Genomic DNA, 16,473 nt, shown 5'->3' on the forward strand with positions numbered 1-16,473 from the left:
TAGGGAAAATCGTGCCTAAAGCGTGCTATAAGCGAAATAGATCTTCGACCACCTTGCATGTATTGAAAGTTTTCGTACGGCTCTTCCTGTAGCCTGTGTGCAACACAATGGCTATCACTGTTGAGCAGTACTCATTTATTCGTGTTCAGACACTGAGCTAGAGTGCTTGTAAAGCACAAAGTGAAAGTAATGAATGGACCACAATGTGAGAATTTACGTTTCTGCTTTGTCCTGTCGTGATGGTAAAATTCATGTATGATCTTTAAAGTTTGATAGATAAAGAGAAATGATTTCGCAAAGATGTGTCCCCTTGCAAGCATGCAGTAAGAGTAAGCTTCTTGTTGTTTTTTTAATTAGTGGAAGAGGAATTCAGTTAGAACAGTACAAACGTGAAATGAATTGGCATTGTTAGAATTCAGTAGCAGGGAGAGACTATCCGAAGTAGCGATATTTGTCATTGGTATTGTTTAATGACATTCAAAGGCAGAAAAAACAACAAAGGAAAAAAAAAGCGGTGCGAGTATATAAATGGCAGATATTTTCGTGTGCATAAATCATGATCCGGATGAGAGATATGAACAATGATTTTCTTTTCTTTAGACCATGTAAAATGCCAATACATGATATTACGTATTCACTTTCATGTACTTTCCCTTTTTCTCGATGAAATAATGAATTAGATGGAATAAGATATTTTAGCACATTAACATATTACGACTTATTCTTATCGAAGAGCCTTTAAAAACAGCGATATGATAAATATGAATCAAGAGTGATGTGTAAAAATGTCTGTTCTACAGGGGTTCACAGTTTGACTTCAATTTCAATGTACAGGACACGGATGCTTTTAAGCAGAGTAAGGCGCCATCTTGATTATTCGTAATAACTTTCACAGCTGGTGGACAAGATGTGACCATTGAGGCCTATATATGACAGAAGAGTATTTACCCGTTGTAGAATGTTTAAAGGGAGGTGGTGGTTCTGATATTTTGTCTTATTTTACTTCTTGTTTCAGAAATCATTTGCCTTAATTTCACCTAGTATCATTGAACTTAACTTAACTGCAATCAATAGCGTAAAATCAAATGTCGCTCTTCACATTCTGTAAATTCTTGATTTTGACTCGATTCTAACGAGTCTTACTCTTCTGCTCAGTTTGCTTGCTTTCTTGTCATCATTGTCAACTTAAGTATAGAGTATTGTTACCCTATAGGGATTAAAATTTCTTTCACTAGAAACGATACCAAAATTCGTCGCTGATTTTATCAACAGTGTATTTTGAGTGAATCATTAGTGCTTTCTCTTTTCATGGAGGCCGTATGGCCCTAACACCAAGTCCTTTTGTTCCATGCACGCATTCGTTCTTCAGCCTGTCGTAACTTCATGAGGCCAAATTAAATTTTGCAGACTATTATGCGTGTAGGCAAGAGAATTATGAGTCATCGGAAGATTTGGTTACTGGCATTCGACGCCATGCTCTGCAGCGTAAATGGGTCGGGAGAAGACGAAGTGCACTTTTCATGTGTTGATACGGCCTGTCTTATATTAACGCAAAATTAAATCCACGCATGATCCAAGAAATTGTAGTAGTTGCACTTCGCATTTAACAATACCATAGTGCTTCCCTGTCTCTCCGTCAAGGTCGTACTTAAGAAAACATACTCATTTGCATCCAGAGTGATGTGTCGACAATGTATTTGAATACAGATAATGAGACCTGGTGGATTCTCCTACTTCTCTTGGAATGTTTGCCTAAGAGGCACATGAAAGAAAATTAAAGTGTCATCGTAACGTTTGTTTTCCCTTTGTATGATATGTCAGTGACCCATGTTTTCTATTAACAAATTTCATTATTATTGTTGAAAGATGTCAGTCCCAAAGCAAACGCCTTTAGAATACAGCTGTACATTCACGACTATGATATTGTATATTTTGCAGTGCCATTACATGTCAGCTGTCATAGTAATCATATTTGCACATGACAATAGAAATACTGAATTTGAGTGAGTGTGTTCAATTGGACATGAACCTTTCATCAAATATCGCAAACAAATAATGCATTAAAGCATACGAAAAGTTGATCAAGATGAAACGAGCATCTTAGTGTTCTGAATGTACTGTCAGAGGAAGAAAAGACAATTTGACTTGGGGGAAGGGAGGTGAGGGTGGGGGAGGGGAGGAGAGTTTACTTATGCTGGAGGATGTCATCAAACCATATAGGAAATAAGGTGCTAGGAGTTCTTAACAACAAATGGGATCCCTACCGACGACCATCCATTCATTCATCACCCGAACTCTGCAGTTCACTTTCTGGCCCAAATCATATTTCCCCGCAGCTATGAATTTTCGCGTCGCCTTGTCCAATTTTCTGTTGGCGTCACCCTTTCATTTTTTTTTTTTTTTTTAGTTTTTTTGTGCATGACAAACAAGAAGTGCGCGTACATGGTGGGCAGTTTTTTGACCGTTTTTTTATGAAACTAGCAGGGAAAGAGAAATAAAGATAGAGAGAGAGAGAGAGGGATGATTTTAGCGAATTCTTGATCAGTACATTGAAAGTTGAACGTTTGTTTTCCCTTTGTATGATATGTCAGTGACCCATGTTTTCTATTAACAAATTTCATTATTATTGTTGAAAGATGTCAGTCCCAAAGCAAACGCCTTTAGAATACAGCTGTACATTCACGACTATGATATTGTATATTTTGCAGTGCCATTACATGTCAGCTGTCATAGTAATCATATTTGCACATGACAATAGAAATACTGAATTTGAGTGAGTGTGTTCAATTGGACATGAACCTTTCATCAAAGATTTGTATATTCGGAACTTTAAAATTATACTGAAACAACAATACAATTATGAGATACAAATTTGGTCCCGATGTCAATGCCTCACAACCCATCATCTTTTGTTTGTTAATAAAAACCATTATGACAGACACGTTTTACGGGTTCATAATGTTGCAATCATAATTAGTTTGTCCTTCCTTTAAAATTCATTCAGAGTTTCTAGGTCATTGCAGGAATGGTTTGATTTATTCATTTGTAATAGGCCTAGTGTGATTACATTCGTGTAGATTACAAAAAAAAAAATGATCACCTCATCTTGCGTGCACATGGATTGTAAGCAATGTAAGCAGTTAGAATTTTATAACCATCGTATTATAAATTCAGAGTTTGATCGGATTTCTACTGTGATTAATTTTTGTCCATTCTACCTATATTGTATTCAACTTACAATCGAAATGATATTGGATTGAAACGTGCTGCCAGAAGACGCCTCATTGAAACTTATGCACCCTATGTACAATGAAAAGAATGTACAACAATAAGCAGATTTCCCAAAACTTGCCTTGGTGCTTTATTCGGAACGAGAAGGGTAGCAGACGACTTGTTTCGAAGCGAGGAGAAAAGACAACCTGCTAAAGCTAAGATAAGGAAGCGTCCTGTTTATTAGATAAGAAAAATGGAAAGACCACCATAACCAGCCTTGTTCCAAGCGTAAAGGGAAACAGGGCTACATCCACCATTTAGATCCATGGTAATATCATGTGTTTAGGTGATAATCATGCTTTGTTTTTGTTTATTTTTTGTTAAATCCCGCCCATACGAGGTCATAGGAATTCATCGATTTTAACAAGATTATACGTTGTCTCCCTCAACCCATTGGAGGATTTCTTTATCACAACAGTATAATCACAAATTACTGTGTAGTTAATATGGACATGGACAAAGATCTTATTGCTGCCGCTCAGAATGATGTAACCAGTCTCAGAAGTCAACACACATCACACCACGATAACATTACTCAGGTTCATTCTATAAACCCATGCCCTGTTCGATGGCACATTGGTCACTTGACACTTACATTGTATAATTTCAGTGTGTCAGTTATTAACTTGTGAAAATTACAAGCTCAGTAGCGCTGATTACTACCAATTACTGTCCATTTCGCTCGTCTTGAAGGGGGGGGGGGGGGGGGGGAGGGACTTCCTCTCAGTCTGATCTTCTCTCGCCGTTCATAGAGAGTCCGCCAGACTCAGAAATGGCGATAGGACTACCTCAGTTACTCTCGAGAGGGAGAGCTTTGCAGTCGTCACCGACGAAACGGAATCGGCCCACTGAGTTCCACGGTACCGACTGCGCAGGTCGAGTTGATGATTATTGCGGATATTTGCATTCGATACCATCGTCAGGGTCAACGAGGTCATCGTCCTTTGAACCAACCGAAGAGCGAGCTTCAGTTCGCACTTCCTCATGACAAGGCTGTCACCCGGCTCGTACAAGCGGGGCACCCATGTTGGAGTCATTAGGCAGTCAGCACTGGGACCTTCAGATCGCTATCGCCACTAAGGCTGCGATTGGCATTGGTCTCGTTACACTTTGAAATATTTCTTGTTTTGACGGGTAACTCTTGACCCTGGCCTGCAAAGTCTAATCAGAGATGGAAATAGTGGTAATATATAACGTTGGGAGCGTAGACATTACACTGAGATCTGTTGGCAGTGGAATTGAATATCACGGTTAATGTATCCTCCGTGCTTCCGCGAACGAGTTCAAAGTATACGAAAGGTTGACAATGTTTTGAGAGGTGCTGGTTGACTTCCGTACAAGGAGAGTTCATTTCCTAGTTCTCTAAAAGTGCTGAGCTACTACACAAGGTTTTTTATGTAAAGTATTTTCATTCGATATAGCGATTTCTGGAGAAACTGATACTCTGTAGGCATGGTAGGAACGACGTGATGCACATCAGCTCTTGTCTGGATGGGGCTGCATTTTTAACATCTTTTGAATCATCATGCAAAATCAATTTTGTATGCACACAGTGATTCAATGTTGTTTGAAACTATACTCCGTTTCAGTACAAGACCAGAGTGATTGCACGCGTAAAGCAGTGCCCCATTTCATGGTTTGGGACACAGCGGAAAGTTGACAAATGCAAACTCTGCGCGATCTTAGTCTACGTGATTTGCGTTATGGTGGCGTGAATCATAATACTACAGCCCTTACGCACATTCTCTCCCTCTCTCTCTATTCTCTACGTTTGCGTTGTTACTTTTCCCCCTCACGACATTTCGATGTTCCTTTCTTCCCAACAAGCTCTCTGATTAAAGCACTTACAGTACAACTGTCGACCATCAAAGTCGACAAAACGTCATCAAATACGACTGTAGGTTGTCACATGTTGCATAAATTAAGTGGGAGGCTGTATGCCACTAGTTTCCAACACGTCAAATACATCATTTTTTTAAAGGAGTTTGGGAACTTTTATGGATGCTTAAAAGTGCTTAAAAATATACAAAATGTGAACAATAGTTATGTTTCTACCCTAAACCGTCTACAGTTACGGTTTATTGAGAAAATTAGTGATATCTCCTTAAATTTTAGGCTTAATTGCAAAATTTTCAAATGGTATGACGTTTTGTGATACAAGTGACGAACACAATATGTGCATCAAATGTGGTATCTCGAACCGTTTTAAAATCACTTCTCCCAATGGTAAACACATTGCAGTGCAATCAGAACAGACGAGTGCATACACACGAGTGTGATCTGCTCACTTGCTCTTGCATATTGATTCGAAGAAAATGGCTGCGATGAAGGAGAAAGCTGTTCCCACTGTCCCCAAAGAAGTAAAAGAATCTTTCTGATATATCGCAGAAAATTACCTCCCGAGCTCCACGACTGCGTGGTTTCTCTACCAACAGGTAGAGTGGCCCACATTTCTACAAGCTTGTCTTTTACGCGGGCCTCTCTTTTCCAATAACACAATTATTTTGAACATTAGTTTTGCATGTAGATGTATATATATCTACTGTTGTATATATTGTATTTTCCCTTGAACTTGTATCGACAAAAATGTGCTTTTTGAAATACAATTTCATTTGAATTGAATTAAAAAGGAGGGCTTTCAAAACTTTTCCATTGATCAATACGATCATTTTGGCATGGTAAAAAAAAGTTCTTGTTGTCATGACACGTTTCTATATATCTACATGCTCATCAGACGAAGGAGGGGAAGGAGTTGCAAAAAAAAAACCCAACAACAAACAGAACAACAAACATATATATATATATATATTTATATATACACACATACATATATACATATACGTTATTTCCCATCCCTCTATTTTACCATAATTTCGCCAAAGGGCAGAATGTAGATAATAAATCTTCTGCAATCCCACAAAGCAAAAAAAAAAAAAAAGAAAATCAAAAATACAAAATTCAGAGCTTGTTCACTCTCGTGATCATTAAACAATCTCTATTCTGCTAAAATCATGACATTTTTCCTATGCAGATGACTGCTTGCAAATTGTATAAACGACTCATGCTACATATGGATGTGTATGTACTTACTTAAGTTTATGTAGGGCCTACATCTGTATATCAGCTTTAGGTGTGACTCACTTATCACGTTGTCCCTTCCTTATATGACGTGTCTACGCCACTGTTCATACGAACTGTACGAAGAGAAGTTGACTCTCGTTTTCATGAGATTTGGTTATATATTTAGATGCACATTCTAGGTACATAATCTATCCAGATTAAAATTGGGAATCAACAATGAATTAAAATTGTACACATGGAAACATAAAGACATTGCTCAAATCCTAACTACATATATTATTCTGACTATCATGTTTGTCCTGAGTTTGAAGCATGTTTAATCATCTATAAATCATAGGATTAAATTGCCATTTTCATGTTCGTTGTACATCAATATCACGGAGAGTTGGAATCCTCCCTCCCCATATACACCCTCTCCGACTGCTCTCTCTCTCTCTCCAAAAGAATTGTTCGCATACCTTAACATGAAAACACACGACACCTGAAGATTTCTCCGAGAGAAATACACTTGTAATTACCAATGCTTTCCATCGTAGAAACAATCATGTAAACTTTTTTTTTTCTTTCAAAGCGGTTCTCTTGTCAGTGATGTCACCGACAAAGAAAATGTCAAAATTTGGCAAGCAAGAAACCATTTCCGGTTGATTGATATCTAACTCTGATTTCACAAGGAAGTGTTTATGCAGGAGTTGCTCATTGCACGAATTAAAATCGTCAGTTACCCTTTTCCCTAGTGTTTTCAATTGGAGTGTTATCATTTACTTGACCGTCTTCGATATACTCTCCTTCCCTTCGCTAAATAGATGGCACGCGACCCACCTCCCCCCCCCCCCCCCCACAAAAAAAAATGACACATGGATTACGGAGACATACACATACACGTATGTGTGTGTAAAAGTAAAACACACTCACACACACACACACACACACACACACACACACACAAGTAGGCCTATATATATATTTTCGTTTTTGGTGTACTCATCCTGTATAGTGAAGAAAATATTGATATTAGGATTTTAAGATTATCGTCACTGCTATTTCTACGAGGCCAATACTGCCCAATGAATAGTCGTATGATAGAAAAGGATTTTTGCATTGAAGACTCCTTACTTTGTGTGATCGAAAAAGGAATAAATTGCAAATGGTACATTTATTAGTGGGCATTTTACAGCGAGCATCCTTTCATACTTCTCTGATGCCTGCAGATAAGCTGTGCGTGAGTTCACATTATTTACCAAGCGCTGATCACATGGAAATGTCTCTAAACGCTGAAAGATTCGCTTCGTTTGTCCTTGACTGTTGGAAGAACTTATGGTTTTGTTTACATTGAGGGGAATGCGGGAGGATGACATGAAATTATCATTTTTATTCTGTGTTTGCGCACACGCAAAGCAGCCGTAATCGGAAGTGGAGGCGTCGACAAACGTTCGCCACATTGAACTAAAACTGAACACACAATGAACTAAAGCCCGGACTTTGGCAGATCGCCCTCTAAATAAAACGCAACATACAAAGGCAACATACCCTTGTTTGTGTTTGTGCGTGTATCTAATGCGTATCTATAAGTGTGTGCATGTGTGTCAAAATATAAACAGTTATCAAATATAAACATTTATGCATTTATCATATTCTAGAATGAAATGATATGTATAATAAATACTATTTTTATAGTAACCAATTACCATAGCTGTCGTTTGCAAATTCTCTTTTATGAGAAAGAAATCAGCGAATGAATAGCTCCAGGGAATTAGCGCAAAATGAGACATGCGAAGAATTCCGATAGTTATGGTTTATGTTTTATGACATTGTGTCCAATCGGCTAACAAGAGATCAAAACATCGCATGCCTGGTACTCGTCATTATTTAAAATGCCACTAATTTTACAGTAAATCTAGCAAACTATGAATTTATAATGTTCGTGTCCATCTCCCAAAATGGAGGATATTAACTTTGCTGGATAATGTATGAGGCGTCGGTGGCTTTTTAGAGTAAATAGTCAAGTTTATCATGTTTGTTGGTAGTTTTTATTTAATAGAGCATTATTATTCATCATAGATGGCCTTTAGTAGCTATACGAATACAACAGATTTTATTTTTATTGTTTTCGTTCTGTCTGGAGTGCATAACATATTCTTCAGAAATGTTATCGCTTTCGTGATTATGAGTATGCAGCTTAGCTCCACACATCCTATGATTTGATTGTTGTCACTTAAAATATGTGAATTCTGTCATTCATATGACGTATGCATATTTCATTTGTGTCATTTGATTCAATAATACATGTGGCCATTAGTCACTCTGATGTGTTCACTCCATTATGCCCAATACTTACGTCCTATAGACTGTCATCAAATTATTGATCATCGACCGTTTGACTGCAAATTCTATAAATGTGTGATTTGTTTTGTTATTATTTCATTTTGTCTTTTTTTTATAGTTTTGTCATAGAATATTTCATTTCATTTAAGACATACTTCATAGATACAGACGCATGTGTCCAATTCTGTGCTAGCTTTTCGTCAACTCTTTGATAACAAAACAAAACACACATATGTACACACATACAAACACACGCGCACACACACACACACACACACACACACACACACACACACGCAGTGTGAGAGCCTTATTTTGTAGACGTGCCATGGGAAAATTCTAAAGTATTTCCCACGTTGACCTTCGATTTAACCGTTGGTGTGTTTTGCCAAATGTAGCAGTATCTGGGGAAATTTGCAAGCTAATCGCATGCATGTGTGCGGAGGTTCGTAGAGCGATGAAATCATGGAGATGCAGTTGTAACTCGATGATGAAACAGACCAGTAATCCTTGTAGTTGTCTTCCTGTGTACCGTGATCATGACAACCTCTACAGAGGTCCATCCCACACCTACCACCCCTGCACGCACGCGCGAGCACGCACTCCCACACACAAGAGAGCTTCACTACACACATTTAATGTGAACGACAACAGAGATTTCGAAACACCACCAAAAACGACTTGTCAATTCTATGATCGACAGTGGTTACATAGCCATAAATGTACCTCACATCGGGATAAGTCTCAATCATTTTCGGAGACGGATATAAACGAGGAATTCCAGTCCATTTATAAGTTTGTCTGATAAGAAAGAATAAAATCTTACGAGTACAGCAGTGAAAATTAATATTATCGAAATCGGGAAAAAATAGAGAAGTTATGAAATTGTGAAGTTAGTCTAATTTCTGCAGAACAGTTCTCGTACAGTTGATATAAATATGTAAATTAGAGAGCTGATGATGTAATCACCTTACATTTTTGCATTGATCATGTAGGCCTACAACAACAACGAAAAAAAATTAAATGTTTCTGTTATCAAAGCGTAAAATATGATGCTATTCCCGGTTGAATATTTTCAAAATATTGATCAGTTAGATATATCAGGATTTATACTGGGGTGTAAATGCGTTTGAATGAAAGAATGGAAATTTCAAAATTTCACAAGCTACATGGCAAGTTGTGAGGGGATGACATCATCACTTCACTATTTGCATATTCATATTGACTGTTCAAGAACTGGGACTGAAAAATTAGCGAAATTTCAAAATGTATTAAGTTTCTTATTTTTCATCCGATTTTGAACAAAATTTCGTTGTGCTGAGAAAATTTTACTCCTTCTTTTCAGATTAACTTCCAACCAACTGCACTGTCACACGTCCTAAGCTACGATTACATCTAGTTTCATTTGACAGTCACGAAGGCGCTATTGCCACTCACTATTATACATTGAAACTTGTTTTGCACGGAATTTTGTAAAGATCACAGAGTTTGTAATTCTTCAGTAAATGACATTCATTATATGCCCTCATCAAATGATGTTGCTGGAAGCTGGGAATATGACGCACGAGTCCGAGTTCATTCTAGCTCTAAGTGTGTGGGGTTTTTTTTCCTGAAAAGTATGCATGCAGATACACTTTGTCCGCATCTTGCCATGGTCCTAATAGACATGATAATTGTTACTAACACTGCAGTAGTCAAGCTAGACTACACTGATGTTTGATCTACCCGTAAACTCCTGTGTATACAAAGCTTGATTTACGTCAAAACGAGTCAAATGAGATTGCTGTTAAGAGGTGTGCTCAGCCCAGGAACACGGTTATCATCATTTTGGAATTTACGTCTCCAATTAACACAGACGGGTGAACTAAAATGGTAGCAACATCCTTCGGTTATATTGACATCTGCGACACCTTCTTGCAATTAACACGTTGGGTCGATCGAGCAAACACGCATATATATATATACTTCTCAGTCCCACCGGAGTGTGAGTGAATTAAATTTGAAGCGTCACTTTGGCTATTCCTGTACTTTTACTTATGCTATGCAAATGTTTAGAAATGACTCAATGCTTTCTGATTGCTCCACACTGAAATATAATTCGGATTATTATTCAATTTCTCTCTTTCTCGTTGTCATTGGCCCTATAAATCGCACAGTTACTAATTGTGATTCGAACAGTTCAATATCCAGTTCTTACAGTTTAGCTTCGCGCCCCGTGATTGTTAAAATACTGTCACCCGTTTCCTTTTGCTGAAGTGCCCTGTAACCGGAACAATGACCATCGTTTGCTCTGAACAAACGTATCAATTGCACGGCAAACCAGCCATTTACACATCGCTCTCGAAGGCTATAACGAATAGAGAGAACGGCTACGTCCAAATCAAACTTCTCTCTCAAACCCACCAAAGTAAATGAATTGGCGTTGTTCCTTTCGCACTTTCTTGAAGAGAAGTCAAACATTTGCCAAAGTAACGATGAATAGCAGCCAAATGACTAGACTAGTAGCTATGCCAATTTTCTCCTTTATTTCCCTGTCAAGACTTTGTTTGATGTTTGTTTTCCCCAAATCGTTTTTTCCTCTCGTCCATACTGTCATCATTTTCTTCCTCCTCCTCTTCGTGCTCATTTCCTCTTCCCCTTTTGATGTGTACGAAGATCAGCCAATAATTTTATTACTGCACAATGAATGATCTCCTTGTTATTATTTCTTTTTCCTTTTTTTCTTTTCTTCCTCCACATTCTTATCTTTCTTCTACTTCGTCTTCGTTTTCTTCGTCTTCTTGTCTATTTTTTTTCTCTCGCCCCATGTCACTGTTTCTATGTACGACACTATAGTACTGTTAAATTTAAGTTTTGATTTCAATCTTTAGTGTCCATTTGGAAATTCCTTCTTGTTTCTAGTCAACACACATAAACACATAAAACATTAAACAAAGTATGATCCAAATCTCAAGACATTCATCCTAAATAAACTTTGACATATTTTATAACATGCAACATACTAACAATCCAGCATGCAAACAGAAATCTGACACTTCATTAAACTTTGATGTAAATATTGCACTTGTTAGAACAAACATCACCACAACTCAAAAACAATTTTTTTTTTAAATTAATGAAGTAGAAGATTATCACAATATGCATAAAAGCGAATTACAAGAGGCTGCCACCATCAAGAAATTAAATTCTACACTACTATAACGATTCGGCTTTGAAACGAAATAAAATGAATCATTCAAAAATGGCATATAGGCCATAAGACTTTGACAAAATCCAAATTAGCCAAAAGTGTCATTCGGTACACGTACCGGTCGGTACACGTACCGGAAATGCATCTATAGAACAGTTACATGTTACAAATTCGATTTAAACAAACATGATATAACATAATGACTATACCTTTACCCTGTCAAGGCTACACATCAATGGCAGCATTACCAAAATTTAACTGTTATCAATTCCTGTGGAAAATTTGAACAAAAAATTAATTCATCTATTGCGTTTCTGCAACGGATTTGTATCTAAATTTACGATACCGCATGTTATGGCAAATCATATGCATTTATGTTAAAGGCACACTCGTAACAAGTTCTTCACTTCTAAAGATGTGCCCCAGCATGTTCAAATTGATCGCATTATTATTTGTATGGATGTTTATTTATTTTGCTGGATATAAATGTCATTGAACTGAACTGAACTGAGCTGAACCTAAAGAGAAGTTTCTTCGAATGTATATTCTATTTTCATATCAGGTATTGATATTTTTTCTCACAAATTACATACGCGACTACAGCTCAAACAATAGTAGCAGTAGCAATAGTAACGAAAATCCCATGCATACAGAATAAACTTTTTTTATAATAATTAAAGTTACAGGATACAGAGGATGTCATGTTATTATTATCATTATTATTTCTTTTTTTGGTAGGGTGAAAATAATGTGTGGGAGAACCTACAGAAAAGCATATGCTTTCGGGAGTAGGTTCCCAGGAAAGAAGTCATCACGCACACACATCTACGCACACACACTCCACGCATGCAAGTACGCCTGAACAAGCGTGCGTGCACACACCAATGCACAAAAGAGAAAAAGAAAGAAAAGAGCACCGACAAGGCCTTTATAAAGATGACATTGAAAAGAAAGTAATGTGGGTACATGTGCAACTGCGAGAGAAATGAAAATATCGTAGGACTTGGAGAGGAATACCAAACGAACCTGTCAACAACCATGCCGAGGAGTATAAGTCAATGGTAGTGATTTTGAATTATGCTGTCGCCAGTACGGTGAATGTAATTCATGTTTAAGCTTACGTGTTTGCTGTATTAAATATCAGTATGTAAAAATGTCAAATTTGGGGCCATTCAGCAATGGGAATGTAATTTGCAATATTCGTTGTCGAGTTTTTGGTGTATCATACATGTCTAGTTGAATGCTATTTATTCATTTCTCATTTTTCATTAAACACAAACGCTGAAACTTCTGGCAGTTATTCCTTCTGCACATCAAAGATCCTAAATTCATTTTAATACAAGTCGATTTTAAGAATACACGTATTACTTTTGCAAATATTCATTGCTTCTGAAGAATGATACATTCCCTTGACCAGTTGCCAGGATACATTAAGGCAAATATTCCCCATGTCTTCTTGAAGCAATCGGTCAAATATTCTGCCAAATTCATGGGAAAATAATTGCGACAGACAGCAACCGACGTAGAAGGCATTACAATGGGCGGAGAGCGGGGTCATCGTGAACAAAAACCACTCGAGAGAAGTGACGGGATCTCATATCTCGCTTTTTGCCTTCTCGGACCCGAAAAGGTAGAGAAAGCGAACAATCATCTGGTCTTCTCAGTGGCATTTATATGCTACCGGAGTACCGGAGGTATGTCATTACTGTTCAGGTGTTGTCGGACCAAGGTTTCCTCTTTCCACTTCCCTATTGAAACTGCGTCGCGTCACAAAAGGGCCTCTAATTTATGCCTGAGCTATTCAATAGTATCGCGTGGTTATGAGATGAGATGCTTCCAGCATCCAGACACCACGAAATGCTGTACGATAATCATTCCTATTGATGGCATCACAGTTTGATGTCGATCTGACACGTATATCGTAATTCATGCGAACCATATGTCTTCACTGAAATTCCTGCCAAACCTGACTGCGGCATGCGTGTAATCCAATTGACCGTCATTCATGCCATCCGACAGAAGACATCAGTAAGTGCCCACCCACATCCCTTCAACACAGGAAGAACTAACCTGTGCTATGCGCAAGATGTGCGGCGAACCATCCGACAACGACAACATCGAAAATGAAGGGGAATATTTTAGTTTCAGTACGTGACCTTAATGCCACATCATCCAGAAGTTCAAGCGGTTGTGATTGATATTTACGTGCTTCTTAGCAGCCACCATCTTGTCATCAAAATCCAGGAATTATTTACTCAGTTCTGGATGATCCGCATTAAAATCTGTCAGCCGCCAGGTTGGAAAACAAGCGCAGTAGCTGACCTCCATTAATCATCCTAGGTATATGGCCAGAGCGTTCTGTCATCCTCGCAAGAAATATAACCATTTGTCTGCTGGTGGCGGCGCCCGCCGGAATGTGAGCACTTGAGCGCACTGCAACTTGAAATTATGAATGAAATCATATTTTCAAGCGAGCTATACCCTGTTACTGTGTCCCTTATCATACAAATATTATGTTGTGTGTGTCTTCTTCCTCCCATAACATTCCTTGTTTATCTATTCCTCCGTTTACCCCTCCAACCATAAATTCTGTATTTTTTTTTTCGTTTCAAACAGGTTTGCTCGCCATGTTCACGCTTTGATTTTTGTTAAGTGCAAGCTCGTAACGAAGCAAGATTTTCCTTTCCGCCTGCCTTCTCCTCTTGTCATATTTGAAGAGATTGATTACAATTGCAGATCTTCATTCATAGAAATTTGAATCTCCTTTTCAGTCAATTGGACGTGTGCAGACGCAATACATTGTATTAATTCTGTCACAATAGCATACCGGTGAAGATAACGGCTTATCAGTTTTAGAGCAGTTGAAGACTGCTTTTCTCTTGATGAATTATTCTATATTGAACCGAAGTTCCTTGTACGAATTAGTGGGGTAATCTTCCTTGGTTTTCACCAGTTCACTTTTCGTAGTATGACAGACTTTGGAAGTGTTCCATGTTTGTAAGTAAAATATCTTACACCATATGAGCATCTGCAATGTGTTCCGCAGTTTTCCCAGACAATATCATAACTAAGCATGAAAACATACATGTATTTCATCGTATGTGAAAACTGTGCCTAGCTAGGAGAGGAGTGTCAGGTTGATGAAGAAACTATTACAATATTTTGTAGAGAGACACTTATGATAGAGAAATCGGTAGATTTGATACACCAACTATTAAATTGTCCGGCAGTGTCAAAGGAAAAAGGAAGTAATCCGCCTTCCTCATATCTCTTTGTGACGTTTCCAGTTGTCAATTTTACGTTTACAGAAGGGTTAAGAACAAGAAAGGAAATAATTCATTTCGTCATAATGTTCTCTAGCAATTACTTTGACTATTGTTTATTTCACGTGTCTTAGTAACACGTGATTAACACAATATTCGCATGAAGTGTTATGTATTTTTGTTTCGTTTTTGGCATCACTTATCGATCTCTTTTTAAGATTTTGCCCTTCCAACACATGCGAGTTACATAGAGCCATGTTATGTAGTAGTCCCAAAGTTATGTTGGTCGGAAATTCATTACTTCTCTTTACTATTACAGATAAATAAAGGGAATCATGTTGTTTTACCAAGACTCCTTGTTACGTTCTATTTTTCGAGAGTCTCAGCCTGATAGTGATTGCGTGTGGGAGCGAAAGTATTTCCCTTTATATACAATATTAAAATATCTTTTTTCAAACTATACACACATGGCATGTATACTGTATGAAGTAAAACAATGCACACTGTATAACGGGTCTTGAGTATCAAAATAACTGTCAGCTAAAATATGTCTTTGTGTAGGAGTGTGTGTGTGTGTTTTTGCTCCGTTGTGATGTCTTGCAGTGGATTTCTGACTGCAGGTGGTAGCTAACGATTCTCCATCTCCTTTCATAAAGTAGAGTATTCAGTAGATGATTGTTCTTTTTTTTTTTTGTCGCTATAATACCATTTGTGCATATATTTTGCATTATTTGTCCATCCGAATTGTTTAAAAGTTGACTTGATGAATGTATCACCCTGTATTTCTTTTTATTGATAGAAAAATGAATAATTGAATGGAATTGAAATGATAAATAGACCAGAAGGCGTATTTTGGAAGCCTTTTCTTAAATTGCGTCAACCTTTTCTTACCCTGTTTGCATCTTTGACAGCCTGCAACTGCAACCTTCATGCCAGAAAATGCCGCTTTAACATGGAGCTGTACAAACTTTCGGGCCGGAAGAGCGGGGGTGTATGCCTCAAGTGTCGTCACAACACGGATGGGCGCTACTGCCACTATTGTAAAGAGGGTTATTACCGCGACCAATCTAAACCCATAACACACAGGAAGGTGTGCAAAGGTAAGATTTACCGGTTCACTGACTGTCATTTGAAAAGACGAAGAACGAATAAGCATTGTGGCATAGCATTGATGACTTCAGTAATGTGTGCAAACTTTCCCTGTTCAAACACTTGTTCTCAAGATAGTGTTCTCGAAACATTTCTCATTGTTTTCGCAACTAGCTCAGTAATGATGGATCCACATGTATCTGCAACACATGGTAAACTTCTTCCAAATATTGTGCATTTACACAAGTTCTTCAC

At 37.8% G+C, this 16,473-nt stretch overlaps 1 protein-coding gene across 1 annotated transcript in view; it reads left to right on the top strand.

Moving 5' to 3' along the window:
- Positions 1-16,473, top strand: part of LOC139742817 (netrin-1-like) — an 87,075-nt gene that overhangs the window by 42,599 nt on the left and 28,003 nt on the right. The window contains exon 2 of the mRNA XM_071653332.1: positions 16,041-16,229. Within this exon, the coding sequence (XP_071509433.1) occupies positions 16,041-16,229 (189 nt within the window). The remainder of the gene's footprint in view (positions 1-16,040; positions 16,230-16,473) is intronic.

Source organism: Diadema antillarum, unplaced genomic scaffold (assembly GCF_040938485.1).
Source record: "Diadema antillarum isolate AM-2024a unplaced genomic scaffold, OU_Dant_1.0 seq00001021_RagTag, whole genome shotgun sequence".
Classification (NCBI taxonomy): Eukaryota; Metazoa; Echinodermata; class Echinoidea; order Diadematoida; family Diadematidae; genus Diadema; species Diadema antillarum.